The 17165-nt window shown below is 49.9% G+C and overlaps 2 protein-coding genes across 3 annotated transcripts; both read left to right on the top strand.

Moving 5' to 3' along the window:
• Window positions 1-30: 30 nt before the first annotated feature.
• Window positions 31-1751, top strand: c1qtnf9 (C1q and TNF related 9). The gene is made up of 3 exons (XM_047023572.1): window positions 31-395; window positions 522-584; window positions 738-1751. The coding sequence occupies exons 1-3, from the start codon at window positions 206-208 to the stop codon at window positions 1505-1507; spliced, it is 1023 nt and encodes a 340-aa protein (XP_046879528.1). The 5' UTR covers window positions 31-205; the 3' UTR covers window positions 1508-1751.
• Window positions 1752-2198: 447 nt separating this feature from the next.
• spata13 (spermatogenesis associated 13) lies at window positions 2199-17120 on the top strand. 2 transcript variants are annotated; one of them, XM_047023505.1, is made up of 14 exons: window positions 2199-2768; window positions 8147-9862; window positions 11206-11241; window positions 11668-12156; window positions 12414-12558; window positions 12825-12943; window positions 13325-13504; window positions 13956-14135; window positions 14339-14518; window positions 14629-14861; window positions 15021-15150; window positions 15386-15761; window positions 15888-15962; window positions 16115-17120. In XM_047023505.1, the coding sequence occupies exons 1-14, from the start codon at window positions 2760-2762 to the stop codon at window positions 16291-16293; spliced, it is 4047 nt and encodes a 1348-aa protein (XP_046879461.1). In that variant the 5' UTR covers window positions 2199-2759; the 3' UTR covers window positions 16294-17120. The 2 variants fall into 2 exon arrangements, with proteins under 2 accessions (XP_046879461.1, XP_046879463.1); XM_047023507.1 differs by lacking the exon at window positions 11206-11241.
• The last annotated feature ends 45 nt before the right edge of the window (window positions 17121-17165 follow it).

The following is a 17165-nucleotide window of genomic DNA, read 5'->3' as shown; positions in this document are numbered from 1 at the left end:
CTTCTCGTTCAACTTTGTTCTTCCCTCTCTACTCAGCGTGTGCCCTGTGTGGACGTGTCTTCAGCTGCGTTTGTGTGTCTGTGCGGACTCCCCTGAGATGTGAGGCGAGCACAGTCGTGTGTGACACTGTGTGTGTGGTGCATCGCGTTTAATAAGCATCGTGTATCAGGCGGTTTGGTGTCGAAGCGAAGGCTTTAGAGGGCCCATGCTGGAGCAGCGCCCCTGCATCGCTCTGCTCCTCCTCCTGGTGGTGGTGCAGAGCGGGGCAGCAGATGAAGATCCCAAGAAGAGTGCATTTGCTTGTGGACATCCAGGAATACCAGGAGATCCTGGCCACAATGGCTTGCCGGGCCGAGATGGCCGGGATGGGTTTAAAGGTGAAAAGGGAGACAGAGGTGAGATCAGAGAGGTTTTGAGTATCTTTGTTTTTGTTGATTATGCATACTTGTCATCTACTTGCATGCATTCAGTAGGTGTTTTTCGCAAAATGATTTTGCATTTTTTTGTTAATTTGTTAAAAGGTGAAATGGGTGCCAGCGGACCAAAGGGACTGGATGGATCCAAAGGAGACAAGGGGGACATTGGTAAGAACACTTAAAAAGGCAGATCAATGACATCACTGAAAGGTGATCTGTCATGTGACAAGAACATGTATTTCTAGTTACTCTTCCGTGTTCAACCTCATTTTGATGAGTTATTGTCTCGGTTACCACAAAATGAATTTATGTGATTTACAGGTACAGAAGGTCTAGTCGGACCTAAAGGCAGGCGGGGAGAGAATGGAGAAAGGGGGGTTCCAGGTAAGATGGGCCCCCAGGGCGTCCCGGGGCCTTTGGGTCTGAAGGGCCCCAAGGGGGAGCTTGGATTACCAGGACCCCCTGGGCTCAAGGGAGATGTGGGGCCTATAGGGCCAGAGGGCCCGAAGGGGGAAATCGGATATCAAGGGGACCGAGGTATCCAGGGGCCCATAGGACCTCCAGGACGACCTGGTCCCAAAGGAGATTTTGGCCCACCAGGCAACAAAGGCAGCATAGGCTATCGGGGGGATAGAGGGGCAAGGGGAGAATCCGGAGAGAAGGGTGAAAAGGGGGACACATTCGTTCTCCCCAAAAGCGCCTTTTCCGTCGGTCTTACCGAACAATCCAAACTCCCAGCGGCCAATGCACCCATCCGGTTTGACAAAATCCTCTACAACCGGCAAAATCACTACGACCCCAAGACGGGCCGGTTCACTTGCGCGGAGGCCGGAGCCTACTACTTCACCTATCACATCACCGTGTTCTCCCGCAACGTGAAGGTAGCCCTGGTGAAAAACAGCGCGAAGGTCATCCACACCACGGACAACTACCAGAGCAGCGAAGACCAGGCTTCTGGGGGCACCGTGTTACACCTGGAGGTGGGGGACAAGGTGTGGCTGCAGGTGGCTGGGGGTGAGCTCTTCAACGGGCTGTTTGCCGATGAGGATGATGACACCACCTTCTCTGGGTTCCTGATCTTTGGTGTCTGATGGAGGATGGTTGACTTTGCAGACCGTTATTGAAGAAGTCTAGTCATGTGTATGTGATGATGCATTTGTGAAAAAAATGTTTTGTGTGATTTAAATCAGTGTTTATAAGTGGCATTTTTAATGCTAGAGCAATTGAATAGACTCTAATTCTGTGTTCTGTCTGAAATTATTAGCTTTTTATTGTTTTCACAAAAATCTGTTTTGTGATTTGATATACTGTTGCTTGTTTTACAGCTCTATTGTGGTATTAAACAACTGAAATTAAACATTTTGGGGGCAAAGTTCTGTGTAGTTCTTTCCAAGCTTCCCAGTCTTTCATTTTCTATTTATAGACCTGAGGAATGTGCCAGACAGAATATTTTTTTAAAGGTGTAAAATGTTTACTTGAACTTCCAGGTAAGGGAGAAGGAATAAGATGATGACAAAGGTATGAGGAAAAACGTCAGTTTTTCTATTCTTCTCAACAACTGGAAGATCCTGTCTAGATAATCTATCAAACAAATCCGGAAAATGTAGGAGGAAACGCTTGTCGTCGGCATCATCCTTCATGGCATTGCTATTTTTTCTCTCTCAATGGACCACATCCAACTGTAGGCGTGGTTTACTCTACGTGGTCACATTTGGATGCGTCTTGATTGGTTAACGTCTGTATGGTCGTGTTGCGGTCAAAAACTCAAACCATCCTTTCAGACAGGCTGCTATTCCATGGCTCCGCCTACAAGCAATCACTGCAACAAGTGCACCGATGATGCTAGCGCTTCTCAAGTCGCCTTGGTCTTGGTCTGAAAGAATTGAGCATTAGAGTGCTACTCATGAGCCTCAACGGATTTCTGCTATCTTTGTGAAAATTGGCAATATTTTATTCATCAAATTGCATTGTCAAATCGGATGGTATTATTTATTGGAATCGTTCAATATACGAGTTTTCAGTTAAGTACTGGAAGGGACGAACTTTTGAGTCAGATTGCTAGTGCTTGCGTTAGCCAACGTTACTTTGCAAAGAGCAAGTTAGCCGTTTATCTAAAAAACAATATGTTGCAAGAGTTTGTACAGCAGCAGCTAGCTAGCCACCCACTTCCGACATGTTTCCCCATGTAACTATATATTGTAAAACTCGACGGACCTTTGGACCTCCAAGTAGCTCAGCCTTTTCGGTCAAGTTGCCGATGGCTAACCTACTAAAACAGCTGCTCGGTTGTTGATGTAAAATACCTCGGTACTACTGCGGTATCACCGGACAACCTCGTCGACTATGAGGAGGGTAAGAAAAAAGTTAATAAACATGCACGCAAGCTGCTGTTTTTCACGTGATACAAGATTGAAATCGGCTGATGGTTGTTGACTGAGTCGGTCGTTACATTCCATCAATCATCGGTTTCTATTCGATCGGTGTGATTTGTGTTGTAACTGACTTTTCAGCTTGTGTTGTCTTGAACGGGCTGTAGAGGGGGGTTATTGTGGTGCATTATAGCCCCGGTTGTTATGGTGATGTTGGAGATGCAGGCAGCGTAGTGCCTCTCATTAGACTAGGTGATGAAGGGGGTGGGTACTGGGGCAACTACAAAGTAAGAGGTTTATGGCGAAATCTAGTTAATGAAATGAACAAATAAATAAGCATTATTTACTTCCACATACTTGGCGGGCTTATTTGACAGGGTTACATTGCATAATTGCCTTAGCATCTAAGCCTCATCTAAACCTCAACCTTTTTACACATCAAAAAGTACAATATTTAAAAAAGAATGACTGTCACTGCAGTAAAACAAAACTTGCACGATTCAGTCGTCAGAACGCACACGATATGGAACGGATAGTTTTTCTGACCAACCAAACCAGGGTGCATTTGTTCAAGTCCACTGTAAAACGCAGCTACTACAGATTGGCCTATCCTTGCCTATATTGAACGTTAGAAATTGTAATGCAACTTTGTCGGTGCCCCATGAAAGGGTTAAAGCTGGAGGTATGTTTATGTAAAATCCAACTAAAAAGGAGGTTGTGTAGATAATTCTATCCATATAGGCTACAAAGTAAGAACCTCCGGACAACTTTGTCAAAAGTTGATCAGTTTAACTCTGTCTCCTAACAATTTCCAGAGTTCCACCTCCTATTTTGTAGGGTTGTGTTGATAGGTAGCCTGATACCCTGCTTGCCACACACAATATGGGCTGTTTGTAACGCCTTTGAGCTTGTGGTTGGATCTGATATCTCATTAGATATTTACTAATCATGATTGATCATGTTTTGTTTATTTAACAAATATTTGACCGTCTACTAAGTGGCGGTTGGGTTTTGTCCCCTTTAAGGTTGGTGCTCTGTGTGGTTTTAAGTTTCTAGGTGCTAGATTTTCTATGACAAACCACAGGAGATCAGGTGAGTTATTTAGTGGAAGAGTGAGTGGTTGACACTCCCAGATCCTTTGCTGTACCTGGCTTCTCACGTTAAAGGGGGCGTGTTCTCCATATCTGCATTGGTCCAAAAAAAGGAAGTGGGTCAATACAAGATATGAGATTTCATCACAAGGCAAGCCTACTGTTAAAGCCCTAACCTGAGGAAGACACGGAGAAGCTTTCCTTTTCCCTTGAAAAATGGAGTCAGATGGCTGAGCGGTGAGGGAGTCGGGCTAGTAATCAGAAGGTTGCCGGATCGATTCCCTCCGTGCCAAATGATGTTGTGTCCTTGGGCAAGGCACTTCCCCCTACTTGCCTCAGGGGGAATGTCCCTGTACTTACTGTAAGTCACTCTGGATAAGAGCGTCTGCTAAATGACTAAATGTAAATGTAACCTGAGGAAGACACGGAGAAGCTTCCCTTTTCCCTTGAAATATGAGGCCTGGACAACCATATGATATCATAGGAGGCAGATTATATTGCTACCAAAAAATGGGCAGTGTATTAATTACATAATTACATTTCAGCCATTTTTATCATTTGTCCCATCTTTCCCCACCGTAGATTAGACTTCATTACACCATTCAGAGTATCATAGTTTTAGTTGATTTTGCTGAATAGTACTCTGTGTGATTATCTTAAAGATGAAACCAGTGCTTTGCAGACTAGCAAAGCCCTCGTAATCAGATTAGTATTGGAAGACAAGAGGAACACACACACACAGACACACACACACACACACTCTTTTCTGAAGCATTGGCTGGACAGTAAAGTCATTCAAGTCTCTTTCAGTATTTCCTCAGAGATCTTAGAGAGATGAGACACACAAACACAAATTACACACTTACATACAAAACATGTTTCCAACGTGGAAGCACTATGTTTACTTGACTTTTAGATCATTTGGCTCAGCATGCCCGTTGAGTTCTCTTCACTGTTGTTGTAGCTTAACTAGCTTGCAAGCAAGCAGGGTTCAAACTCTCAGACAAGTAGGCTACAGCCGGCTGAGGAAGGCCAGCTGGACTGCTGTAGGGTTATTTGTCTCTTTCTGAACTTATTAAGAAATTTTGAAAAATGCAGAATAAAGCCTGTAGTACAACCGCAATATTTCTGTCTCGCCATAATTAGCATGAGCCTAGCCTGGGGGCATGCTGTACCTCCCTGGAGGTGAATTGGGGGCAGGAGTTCACTAATGGTTGTGTGGTGTTTATGGCTCTTGTATAAAACTTCCAGCCCAAAAGGAATGTAGTAGATGCTAGAGAGTGCCTTTCTCTTTGTTCCTCCTGCGTGAATTTTATGGGAAAGGATATCTTTGTCTAGTGTGTTTGTGTGTGTGAGGGGGGGGGGGGAGGTAGAGGAAAATACCCCCCCCCCCCACGTCCATGTTTTGGTTCAAGTTTAATACATGTTGTGTGTGTGAACAGTCATCCACTCTGGGAGTGTAATCTGAGGCTGGCTCCAGCTGGCACTTGTGTGGGGGGGGGCTCGTCCTGAGCGCTTAATGAACTCTGGAGAAGCAGAGGTCCCACATGGAGGAGCCGCCGCTTAGCAAGCAGCCTCAGAAACACTGATCTTGAGAAACACTGAGCCTCAGAAACACTGAGCATCAGAAACACTGAAACACTGAGCCTCAGAAACACTGAAACACTGAGCCTCAGAAACACTGAAACACTGAGCCTCAGAAACACTGAGCCTGAGAAACGCTGAAACACTGAGCCTCAGAAACACTGAAACACTGAGCCTCAGAAACATTGAAACACTGAGCCTCAGAAACACTGAAACACTGAGCCTCAGAAACACTGAGCCTCAGAAACACTGAGCCTGAGAAACACTGAGCCTGAGAAACACTGAGCCTCAGAAACACTGAGCCTCAGAAACACTGAGCCTCAGAAACACTGAGTCACTGAAACACTGAGCGTCAGAAACACTGAGCCTCAGAAACACTGAAACACTGAGCCTCAGAAACACTGAGCCTCAGAAACACTGAGCCTGAGAAACACAGGGCCCGAGAAACACTGAGCCTCAGAAACACTGAGCCTGAGAAACACTGTGCCTCAGAAACACAGAGCCTCAGAAACACTGGGCTGGGGGCCTCTCTGTAAACAGTGGAGGAAGGAGGTCGGAAGACTATCTTAATACTCGACAGTAAAAGTGAATCTCTTAGGTTATCTTTAGTGCAGTATCGTTTAGCCTTAAGCCCAAACCACACACAAGCGGAAAGGAGCGTTTTGCAACAGTGCAAAATATTTCTCTGAAAACCGTTGTTTTAGAGTGGGCTAAGAACACAGATCTGAAAGCCAGTGACTTCAGCTCCATTTATGAGGCTGTGACTTGATGCGTGGAGTCTAGGTCTCCTCGATTCAATATCCAGCCTACGTGACTCTCCCTATGAAATGGGATCGCTCCCTCACCTGTGTGATCTGGACCTGCCAAGTGTTGCAGATGGTAACTGGGCTGTGACTGCTGGCGTCAGTGGGCATAGGGGTCCTGTGTGGATGGCAGAGGCAGATAAGGTGGGGATTATATTAGATAGGGTTTGTAAAAAACAAAAATACAAAATAGAGGCTGTGTGAGTTTCTACATATCAGCTTTTCATCTGATTGGAAGTCAGCCTAAAGTAGACCTCACCCTGATCTCATTCCAAAATATCAAGCAGATTCAAGAGAAGAGGCTGGATATAAGTCAAAACCTGGGCCTGGAAACAGGCTTAGCTGGTAACCTACGCCTCAACATATCTCAGTTGTGTTTACAAGTTTCAGTGTTGGTGCCTGGCTGCTCTCTGTTTTATGTTTGGAGTGAGAGTGAATGAGTGAGTTGGTTAAACTAAGAGGAGCAGCCCAAGAGGAGAATTAGGCCTGAGATAGTCCATCTGGTGAAGGGGGTATATCAACAAACTCCTTCAGAGGCATAGCGAGAGGCCTGCCTAGGAGGACAAAAGTGAGAGTGACTAGTAACTGTACGATTCCTTTTGATGTTGCTCAATTAAAAGATATGGTCTTGCCAGGGTGACTCACTGATGAGGGAGAGGGGGGGGGGGGGAGAGACTGACAGAGAGACTGTCTCTCTGAGAGTCAGAGAGAGAGACTGAGAGACAGAGGTTCAGATCTGGGATCCAAGGAGAGCCTCTGAGAGGTTAGGGTTCTCAGCTGGAGAACATGAGGTTCTGCGACTCAGTTCCCCTCGAGATGGAGGACGGAGGTGGATGGGCGTCTGGACCGTTCCCCTCTCTCCTTCCCGCTCACCTCTCCCTTCGGCCCACTCCGGAGGAAAGCGGCCAATTTGTTGCATTAATCACAATGGATTAGCGATTCTCATTGCTTAGTCATGCCCGCAAAGCCTCTCATCAAAGAGTGTGCTGCATTAACTGCTGTTCTCCTTCCTCACAGCCCGCTCAGTCTCCTCCCCACCCGGGCCTTACTCTCCAGGGGAGGAGAGAAAACACACTGCCCTGGAAAACATGCACATAGCTCCCTCTGTTTCTCTCTTTCTCTCTGATTCTCTCTCTCTCTCTCTCTCTCTCTCTCTCTCTCTCTCTGTTCCTCTCTTTTTCTCAGTTTCTCTCTCCTATCCCTTCTCTGTCTCCTCTCTCTCTCCCCTCTCTCCTGTCTCTCTCCTTTAGCCTAGGAAACCTAGGCTACACTCCCACACACACTGCATACTTCCTATGTCTTCTTCTGTTGCTCACACATACTGTACACACACACACACGGATACGCAGGCCCTCCGACACACTCTTAAGCACACACTGTAAGTGTCCCTGCACAAAAGGGAGTCAACACTGAGCAGCTACTGACTCAACGTAAACACAGTGATTCTGAAAAGCGTTTCTTGGGAACGTTCACTTTTCACATGCCGGTTAAGGGAAGAATGCATAGCATTATCGCTGTGACAAATGATCTCCCCCACACAGTTTCTCACACTCCTTGTGTCTGTTCAGCAGCTGTGTGTGATGGCATGTTCTCTGAATTTCAGAATGATGACACGGCAAGAATGACGTCGATTTCTCACTTACTGAACTGCACTGGAAAGGAGGGCTTTTAAAGGAGTTTAATTTATTTTAGAATCACAGGAGCGGCTGCCACTAGCACGTCTCCATCTTGAACATAAAAAAAGTATTTTCTTGTCCCTTTCTCAGTTTTCCAGCATCAACTCTCCTGCTGTTGTTTTAAGCAATACACCTTGGGGTCTTTCCACTCTCATCCATCTAGACAATGGGTTCCACCGGTAGCCTGACTGTTTTCTCTCTACTCAGGCAGGACAGAAGGATGGAGCCTTGTCCAACACTGAGGATTCCCTCTCCTGCCTTCCCTCCTCCATAGATGACCCACACTTCCAGCTCCCAGGCCTGGTCCGTCCCCTCAGTGACATCTACCCTCTCCAAGGACACGTGGAGCAGACCCCGCCCCCGTCCCGACCGCCTGCGTGTGGGGCTGATGTGCAGCCGCTGAACCCTGACCCACACAGGATCAACGGGCTGAACAGTACCGCCTGGCCCGGCCCTGTCACAGGCCACCCTGAAGCCAAGCCCTACAGCTCCAGGATCATGAAGCTCTTCTCCAGCCAGAGGAAAAGCACCCTCTCTGGGCAGAGCCGGGCTCCTGAGACGCCCTCCTCCCTTCAGGGCACCCACGGCAGCAGTGGGACCCAGGCCTGGCCGGGCCTGCTTGCCCCGGGGGTCTTGGGCTCCTTCAAGAAGCTCCGCTCCTCAGTTCTCCAGGGCATTCAGAGCCGAGGGACAGCCAATCAGGATGGACAGTCTGCCCCGGAAGCCCATCAAGACAGGGTCAATGGCGTCGTTTCGACCAATCGTTACCCAGGGCAGAAGAATGGCGCCAATCAACTAGCTTCGCAGTTTGTTGCGATAAGTCCCTATGGCTCAGAGAATGAGGAGGAGGAGGAGGAGGAGGAAGGAGGGTTGCAGAGGAACACTCGTTTCTCCCAGAGTATCCGACGAGCGTACGGAGCAGGACGCATCCTGCTGCTCGACACGGGACAGGGGAAACAGCTGGGGAGTTTGGACCGGGGCGTCACGACCAATCAGAAGCCGACCCTGGGGTCGGGATCAGAGGCCAACCTCCACTCAGAGGAGGGCGGGGGCGGAAACGCAAACAGGAACATTCTGAGCAGACTGAGCAGGAGCGCTGACAACCTGCACCTCTTCAAGAGCCAGCTGAGACGCAAGGCCACCTCCCCCTCCTCTCCCTCGCCCCCCTCCTCTCCCTCGCCCCCCTCCCCTACCTCGCCCACCTCCCCTACCTCGCCCGCCCCTCCCTCGCCCCGGCCAGGCTCCCCAGGGCCCCCCGGGGCCGACTGTCCCCCAGGCGATGAGGGGCCAGCCGGCTCCCCTTCTGTGGCGCAGAGGGGCCGCAGCCCCGGCCGCTGGAGGAGTCCCCTGAGGGCCAAGGGCCACATGCTGAAACTGGTGGGCAGCATGACAGACCTCACCGTCCGCCGCAGAACCAGCCCCTCCCCCAGCCCCTCCCCCACCTCCCCCTTGTCGCCGCTCAGCCGTCTCCACGACGACTACTCCCGCCGCACCCCGTGCCTTCCCGCCGGCGACCGCCTGCGCCGGCCGTCTCCTGGCAGGACCCGACCGGACAAACGGCCGCTGTCCACCGTCAGCCTCGACCACGCGCCCAGCGTACACCCTCCCCCTCCAGAAGACGCTACGTCGCTGCCACACCCCCAGCCCCAGGACGACACCACCTTCCTGCACCAGGTCCTCATTAGCCCAGTCCCCACGGAGGCTGTGAGAGGATCAGACCTCACCTCGGGCTTCCCTACTCTGGATCAACCCATAGTGACCCCCTCTCCCCCGAGCGCCCAGGCCCAGGGAGCCTCCCTGGCGGAGGCGAGCGCCCCTCAGGAGGGCCTGGGAGACGGGCGGGGAGCGGGGCGCCATGCCCCTCCAGCCCTCTGGGGGCGGCCCTGCGGCGACCAGGAGGAGAGCATGTCACAAGCTGATGAGGTAAGAGAAGAAGTGGCTATCTAGGTGGATGCCTACTCTAAAGGCTTGAAATTGTGGTAGCCAACATTAGGTCTCTGGCATCAGTGGTCACATAAACAGGAATCAAAGGGAGACTTCTGATGAGTTCTGGGTAAGAACAGCAGGTCATGTACAGAAGTATGTAACAGCAAGGGCATTGGACATAAACCAATCTTATTCTTATCAATGAATGTAGTAAGATGATTCAAACCAATTGTCCTCATAAACCCCAATGACATTGACCCTTGCTCTGGAAATGGAACACCGTGGCACAGATAGCAGCGGTTTATGAAGTGGTTTTGCATTGAGATTCCCTACCTAAACATATCGACCTGATTTAACTGGAACAATTCCAGCTGCTGGAGCCACAAACCCTATGACTCGTGCCGTTGGTCCAGTCCTCGACTGCTGTGTCATTCCAATAAACACAGCGGGCGATTGGTTACGCCTGCTGTCCGTCAAGCCCAACAACTCATCTGGTTGGTCCAATGCCTCCTGCTCGTTTGACAGTGTGTATTTGCAATGGCCCTCTTGTCAGTGATTTATTGACGCCCACATCCAGGTCACATGGAGAAGGTCACATGGAGACGGAGATGTGGAGGGAGCAGGCAGAGTTAACCATTAGCCTGTTTATGGCTACTGTCCCATTGCACAAGCGATGGAGCTCCCATAGCTATGGCTGGGTGGCTGTAAGCAGTGTTGGCCTCCACCTCTACTCTAACCTGCCCCCCCCTCCCTCCCTCCCTCCCCCTCCACTCTAACCTCCCCCCCCTCCCTCCCCCTCCACTCTAACCTGCCCCCCCCTCCCTCCCTCCCTCCCCCTCCACTCTAACCTCCCCCCCCTCCCTCCCCCTCCACTCTAACCTGCCCCCCCCTCCCTCCCTCCCCCTCCACTCTAACCTCCCCCCCCTCCCTCCCCCTCCACTCTAACCTGCCCCCCCCTCCCTCCCCCTCCACTCTAACCTGCCCCCCTCCCTCCGTCCCTCCCTTCTTGGGCAGCAGTCCACCTGACCAAAGTCCATCCAGCCAGCCAGCCTGCAGGTCTAGGAGAGCAGACTATCAGACTCAGGAAGGCAGGAGAGACGGGACAGACACCCAGTGTGGTGGGGGTCAGAGAGGGGGGTCAGAGAGGGACAGGGCTGAGGAGAGACGCTGTTTCTGGTGTACCTGCTGGAAGAGTGGCAGAACGGGAGATGGAGACCCGGGAGCAGAAAAACGTCTTTATTTAAAGAGGACAAGGAGAACAAGGCTTTTTGGTCAAAGGCCTGTGTTTGTTTGAGTGTGTGTGTGTTGCAATGGTGCTTATCCACTGTGTGCCTTTCCAGTGTATATGGACCAGGTCAGACCCAGATGAACCGAATGTAAGTAAACAAAACCACTTGAGACAGTGGTTTAGCAGTTGTGTATTAACTTGTTTATTGAGTTACAGGTAGCAGTTAAGTGAATGTTCGTGTTATAGCTCTTGTTGCTCCCAGTTGTATCAGTCGCAAAGCTGTAGGTCACAAATCTCCACTGTAATCCTTGAAATCAGTGCTGTGTTTCATCAAACAAACACACACTACATTTCAAAGTCAAATTGGTTCTAAGAAAATGGCGCCTAACCATGACTATGACACGTCGAACAAACGCCCGGCTCTGTTTTTGATTAACAGAACCTGCCCTTTACTAAAATTCGACCTTTTCTACTGGCCCTTTTTTATCTCCCTGAGGAAGATACGGCTTCCTGTAAGTCTTACAGTTGTCTCTTACTGACCCCCCTTAACGTTCTGTCTGCCTTTTAACCCAAGACTACGCGAGCCCTCCAGCAGAGGGAAGCCCCCCTTCAGGACGAGTCCAATCCTCCTGCTAATGGCTTCCCAGAATCCCCCACATCATCTGAGGCAGCTGGCGCCACGGAAACGCCCGCAGCCACGGAAACGCCCGCAGCCACGGAAACGCCCGCAGCCACGGAAACGCCGTCTTCTTCGTCTGTCAATCCAAAACGGAGGGCGGGGCGAACAAGGCCTCGGCCAATCTCCGACTACGGCCAGCTGGTGTCCAGGAAGTACTCTATTCCTGAGGAGGAGGCGGAACTGCATCTTGAGGAGAGGACTACAAATGGAACAGCCAGACAGGACTACAAAAGCAATGGCGGAGCCATGCAGATGGAGGACCCGGAGGGATTTAACATGAACGGGGATGTCCAGAGAGGGAGGAGACGGCCGATGTCTGTGATTGGAGGAGTTGACATGTTTGGTCCGCCTGGTGCCGAGGAGAGAGAGGACAGACTCCCCTCGGTAAGACTCCCCTTTCATTGTCTTGTTCTCTGGGATGGAAATAACGTCCCGGAAAGCCTTCTGTGATTACGTTTTCAGCCTGAGTTTCAGCTGTGAGATCTGTGTCAGGCCCTCTGGATAATGTACTCTCTATAACCCCAAAGTATAATAGGTCAAATATTGCTTGTGGGGCTTGTTATGCTTACGGTCCAATATTACTCCGTTTTGTTTTGTATAACTGTAAAAACTTTCTCACACTGTCGCCCCCCCCCACCCAGCCCCTGTCCCGGCCCCCAGTCCCCTCCCACCAGGTTCCCCCCTACAGGGCCGTGTCTGCCAGGTTCCGCCCCTCCACCTTCTCCCAGAGCACCCCAATCGGACTGGACCGCCTGGGAAGACGCAAGCTGCACAGAGTCCTGAGCGGTGAGGGGGAGAGGGACTAGAGCAGGAGAGGGGGAACAAACGCCTTGGAAGAGTTTGTGTCTGTGTGTTTGTGGGAGAGGCAGGGAGCTTTGAAGAGTATGTCGAGTGAGGGGGTTTGGGAGAGTAAGTGTGTGTGTGTGTTTTTAGAAGACTTAATCAGTTTTTTCGTGTGTTTTTTTCAAACTGAAGCCTCCGAGTGACCTTGATGGTATAAGTGAGAGATGCGTGTCTCTGACTTGTTGTCATCCCTGTGTCTCTTTTCGCAGAGGGAGGCCATGAGGCCGTGCTGGACGACAGCGTGAGCGAAGAAGACGGGAGCTTCGACGAGCTCACAGACGTTTCTCCCTATCTTCAGTCTGGGGTGGAACTGTCCGCTCTAAATGAGGTATGTACATGTGTCAAGGGGTGTGTGGGTGTGGGTGTAATGGAGGTTGCGTGTTGTGAATCACTTTTCTCCGAATTTCAACCCAGATAATAAAAAGTAGGACATGGGCAGTGTGTTCCCCTTAAAACATGTGTGCCTGATTAAGTTCCAGTTTTGAACATGACATTTGCCCAGGGCGTGAGATTGTGTGATCTGCTTCAGAATTTTTCCTGATCTCAGAGCCCCAGTCCAGATGTAATCTTGTAGAACATGAACTTTTCCGCGCATGTAATCGCAAATATTTTCTGCCCGTGTGTGTGTCTCTGTGTGTGTGTCTCTGTGTGTGTGTGTGTGTGTGTCTCTGTGTGTGTGTCTCTGTGTGTGTGTCTCTGTGTGTATCAGTGGATTGGCTTGGGCATTGCTGTGTATGCGGAGGCGCTGTGGGACCATGTGACCATGGAGGAGCAGGAACTGGCCTTCAAGGCTGGGGATGTGATCCGCGTGCTGGATGTGTCCCACAAGGACTGGTGGTGGGGTATGGGAGGAGACTGCGAAGCCTGGTTCCCCTCCAGCTTTGTCAGGGTAAGTGGACCAGTCTGATCCCCCATGTCCAATTGATGTTTACCCAACACTGCAGCACCAAAAGGTCTTGTCAACTGGCCCAGCTCCAGACACGCCCCCCTATAGAGTGTGTGTCCATGAAGCGGTGAAGGTTTTGGCTGGTTTCTGGGGCAACTGATGTTGATTGACAGTTGGGTCTTATTTAGGGCAGGCTGGCGTTACCATGGTGAGGTCAGTTGATTGGCAGTTGGGTGACTGGTGTAATAGCCGTGTTGGTGACTTTGTGTGTGGAAAGGATGTGACTGTTTGGTTCAGGACTAAGTAAAACAGGATGTAAACTTCATAAATTGAGTGTAGCTTATATTTTGACATTTATATGTCTGAATGTTTGGTGTTGGATGGTAATATAATATTGAGCTTCGACAGGCTGTGAATCTAATGTTTGCTGACTGTGTGTGTTTGTGTGTGACAGGTGCGTGTAAACCAGGAGGAGGACTCTGGGGGAGAGTGTGTGGAGAACACTGTGGACCTGGACCCTGTCCCCAGAGACACACACAGCACCCAGCACAGGGAGCAGATGAGGACCAACGTCATCAAAGAGATTATGAACACAGAGCGCATCTACATCAAACACCTCAGAGACATATGCGAGGTGAGGTCACCACCACCACCACCATTTGACTTGGAATTAGTTCTGTTCAATCCTAACCTTTAATATCTAAAGTATTTTCTCTGAGGGGATACACTCTCAAAATGTTAAGCGTTCATACTCTTACTGGCCTTTTGGCGCCCTCTCCTGGTATCATTTTCACATTGCCGACACTCATGTATCTGGGTCCCGGTATGCGTTTGTAGGGTTACATTCGCCAGTGTCGGAAACGTCCGAACATGTTCACCGAGCCGCAGCTGAAGACCATCTTCAGCAACATCGAGGATATTTACAAGTTCCAGAGGCAGTTCCTCAAAGACCTGGAGAAGAAATACAACAAGGAGGAGCCTCATCTGAGCGAGATAGGAGCCTGTTTTCTCCTCCAGGTACTGCACGCACCACTGACCGCAGACGTTAACCAAGCTGGTAACATTCCCAGCCACCCATGAAATGAAATCTCTAACGCACACTGCCTCCCCTGCCCTCCGTGTCTCAGGGAGAAGGCTTCTCGATCTACTCCGAGTACTGTAACACCCACCCGGCTGCGTCCGGCGAGCTGCACCGCCTCATGAAGCTGGGCCGCTACAAGCACTTCTTCGAGGCGTGCCGTCTCCTCCAGCAGATGATTGACATTTCCATCGCTGGCTTCCTTCTCACGCCTGTCCAGAAGATCTGCAAGTACCCCCTGCAGCTCGGGGAGCTGCTCAAATACACCCCCAAAGACCACAGGTAGGCCTGGGTGTCTTGACCCCCCCCGAGTGTCGGTTGTCGGCATACATTAATGCTTAAAACTACAAACTCTTTCCTTTTGTATTTATCCTATTTCAATAATGAAGCAAAATAAACCGTCTCTTTCATTGGTGTGCTCGGTAACGTTGCTGCTCGCAGCGACCACAGCGGAGTGAGCGACGCGTACGAGGCGATGAAGAACGTAGCGAGCCTCATCAACGAGAGCAAGAGGAGGCTGGAGAGCGTGGAGGCCATAGCTCACTGGCAGGTGGACATCCTTCACTGGGAGGTCATTAGAACCCTTTACACTTTGTACATAACCCCGGCTATGCTGGCCAAAGGAACAGAATTATGTTTTGCGGGATTTTCTAATCACTTGTATACAACACCATGCTAAGCACTTTAGGAACCAGAATACAAAGACTGTGTGGTAAATTCGAGGATTTGGACGAGGATTAGGAAGGATGGATAGGGCCTGAGCTGTGGAGGGACTTGACGTGTGGTCTTTGTTGGCGGCCTTGCAGGGAGCTGACATCCTGGAGCGCAGCTCGGAGCTGATCCACTCCGGGGAGCTGACCCGCGTGGTGCGGCAGGGCAAGACTCAGCAACGCAGCTTCTTCCTGTTTGACCACCAGCTGGTGTTCTGCAAGAAGGACGTGCTGAGGCGCGACCTGCTGCACTACCGCGGCCGGCTGGACATGGACCAGACGGAGGTGGTGGAGCTGCCCGACGGCAGAGACCCGGATCTGGGCCTGAACCTGCGGAACGCCCTGCGCCTCCGCCACGCCGCCACCCTGGAGAGCCTGGGCATGCTGTGCTGCAGGAAGACCCAGGACAAGCAGATGTGGCTGCAGGCCTTTGCCAGGGAGAGACACAGGGTCAAGGAGGACCAGGAGATGGGTGAGAGACGAGGGAGAGGAAAGGAGGTTTAGGGGGATGAGGTAGGGGGAAGGGGGGTAGGGTTGGGAGAAGCAGGTGATATGAGGGGTAATTGGGCTGAATTGTGATTCTATTTTATCTTGACAGGTATGAAGATTAGCGAAGCGCAGAGGAAACAGGCGATCTTCAATGCGAGAAAATCCAAAAAGGGGAAAATGAAGAGTAAGTTTAACCAGTGTTCGTAGAAAAAGCTTTACAGTGCACACGATTTGTTTCAGTTACTGTCCATTTGTCTTTAAAAATAGTCTTTGTCTTTTATATAGTTTTTCTTTTTCTTTGGTCAGTCATATTTTATGTTCATTTTTATTTTCTAGCAATTGGCTACTCTGGTTCCATCCCGCCCCACCAACAATCCCTGCACCCGATCCATCAACGACATGTTACCGTGCCAACCAGTGTGCCTCAACAACAGGTGTTCACATTGGCTGAACCCAAGCGGAAGCCATCTCACCTGTGGTACACCTTCACCCGCAACGCCTTTTTCAAGAAATAAAGACCCTGCAAAACTTTCTTCCTGATTCTGACTGAGATCCAACCACATCCATCACATCCATCTGTTAAACAGAGAGGGGGAGTGTACCATACACGCTCTGAAGATGGACGAAAGTTAATGTTATTGTTTCACGTGACATGAAGAATTTCAAAGGGGGAGAACTTTTTTTTATCTTGAAAGTTAGAACAGTTTGACAAAGTTGATGAGCAGCGCTTGATGAGGAACCTGCTCAAAAGAACAGTGTTTTGATCTCGTGGCTCCTAGAAATCTCACTCAGCCAACAGGTCAACTGGAAACGTACCGCCTACAGCTCCCTGGGCCTCTCCAACGAGACCGTGAATGTTCTGACCACACCTGCAATCGTCCCAGATCCATATATATTTCAGCAATGTGAACGTTTTGTTTTTAAGTGCTGTGTCTCTGTGTGCCTTTACATGTGCTTGTCATCTCTTTGTGTCTGTCAGTGTGTTGTGCCTGTTATTTGGGAGTGACACACCCAAAAGTGTTAAAATTCAGACCATTTAGCTGGTTTGATGAAGATGCTGCTTAGTCTCCAGATTCTTTCCTCCATGTATTTCCAGCAGATGCCATTTTTATTTATTTTTTTCTTGATAACGCCAACGGTATACATTCATCTTTTTAATTTTGACTCCTTATGACCATGGTTTTAGTCATTTCTCTAAGGCTGGCCCCTTTTTGAGTTTGAGCATGTTGTGACGGTTTGAATGTCAGTGCTAAGCACAGTCACAGGACAGTCTGCTCTTTGTGCTCTCTCACACACTAACCCTGTTAACACTGTAAATAAACTGTTGTACAAAAGTACCAAATACAAATGGTTTCCTTTATAATAATGAGTTGGGTACCTATATTCT

This window comes from Hypomesus transpacificus, chromosome 8, assembly GCF_021917145.1.
Source record: "Hypomesus transpacificus isolate Combined female chromosome 8, fHypTra1, whole genome shotgun sequence".
Classification (NCBI taxonomy): Eukaryota; Metazoa; Chordata; class Actinopteri; order Osmeriformes; family Osmeridae; genus Hypomesus; species Hypomesus transpacificus.
Note: the sequence above shows the minus strand (reverse complement) of the source record. Positions and strands in the feature narration are given on the sequence as shown.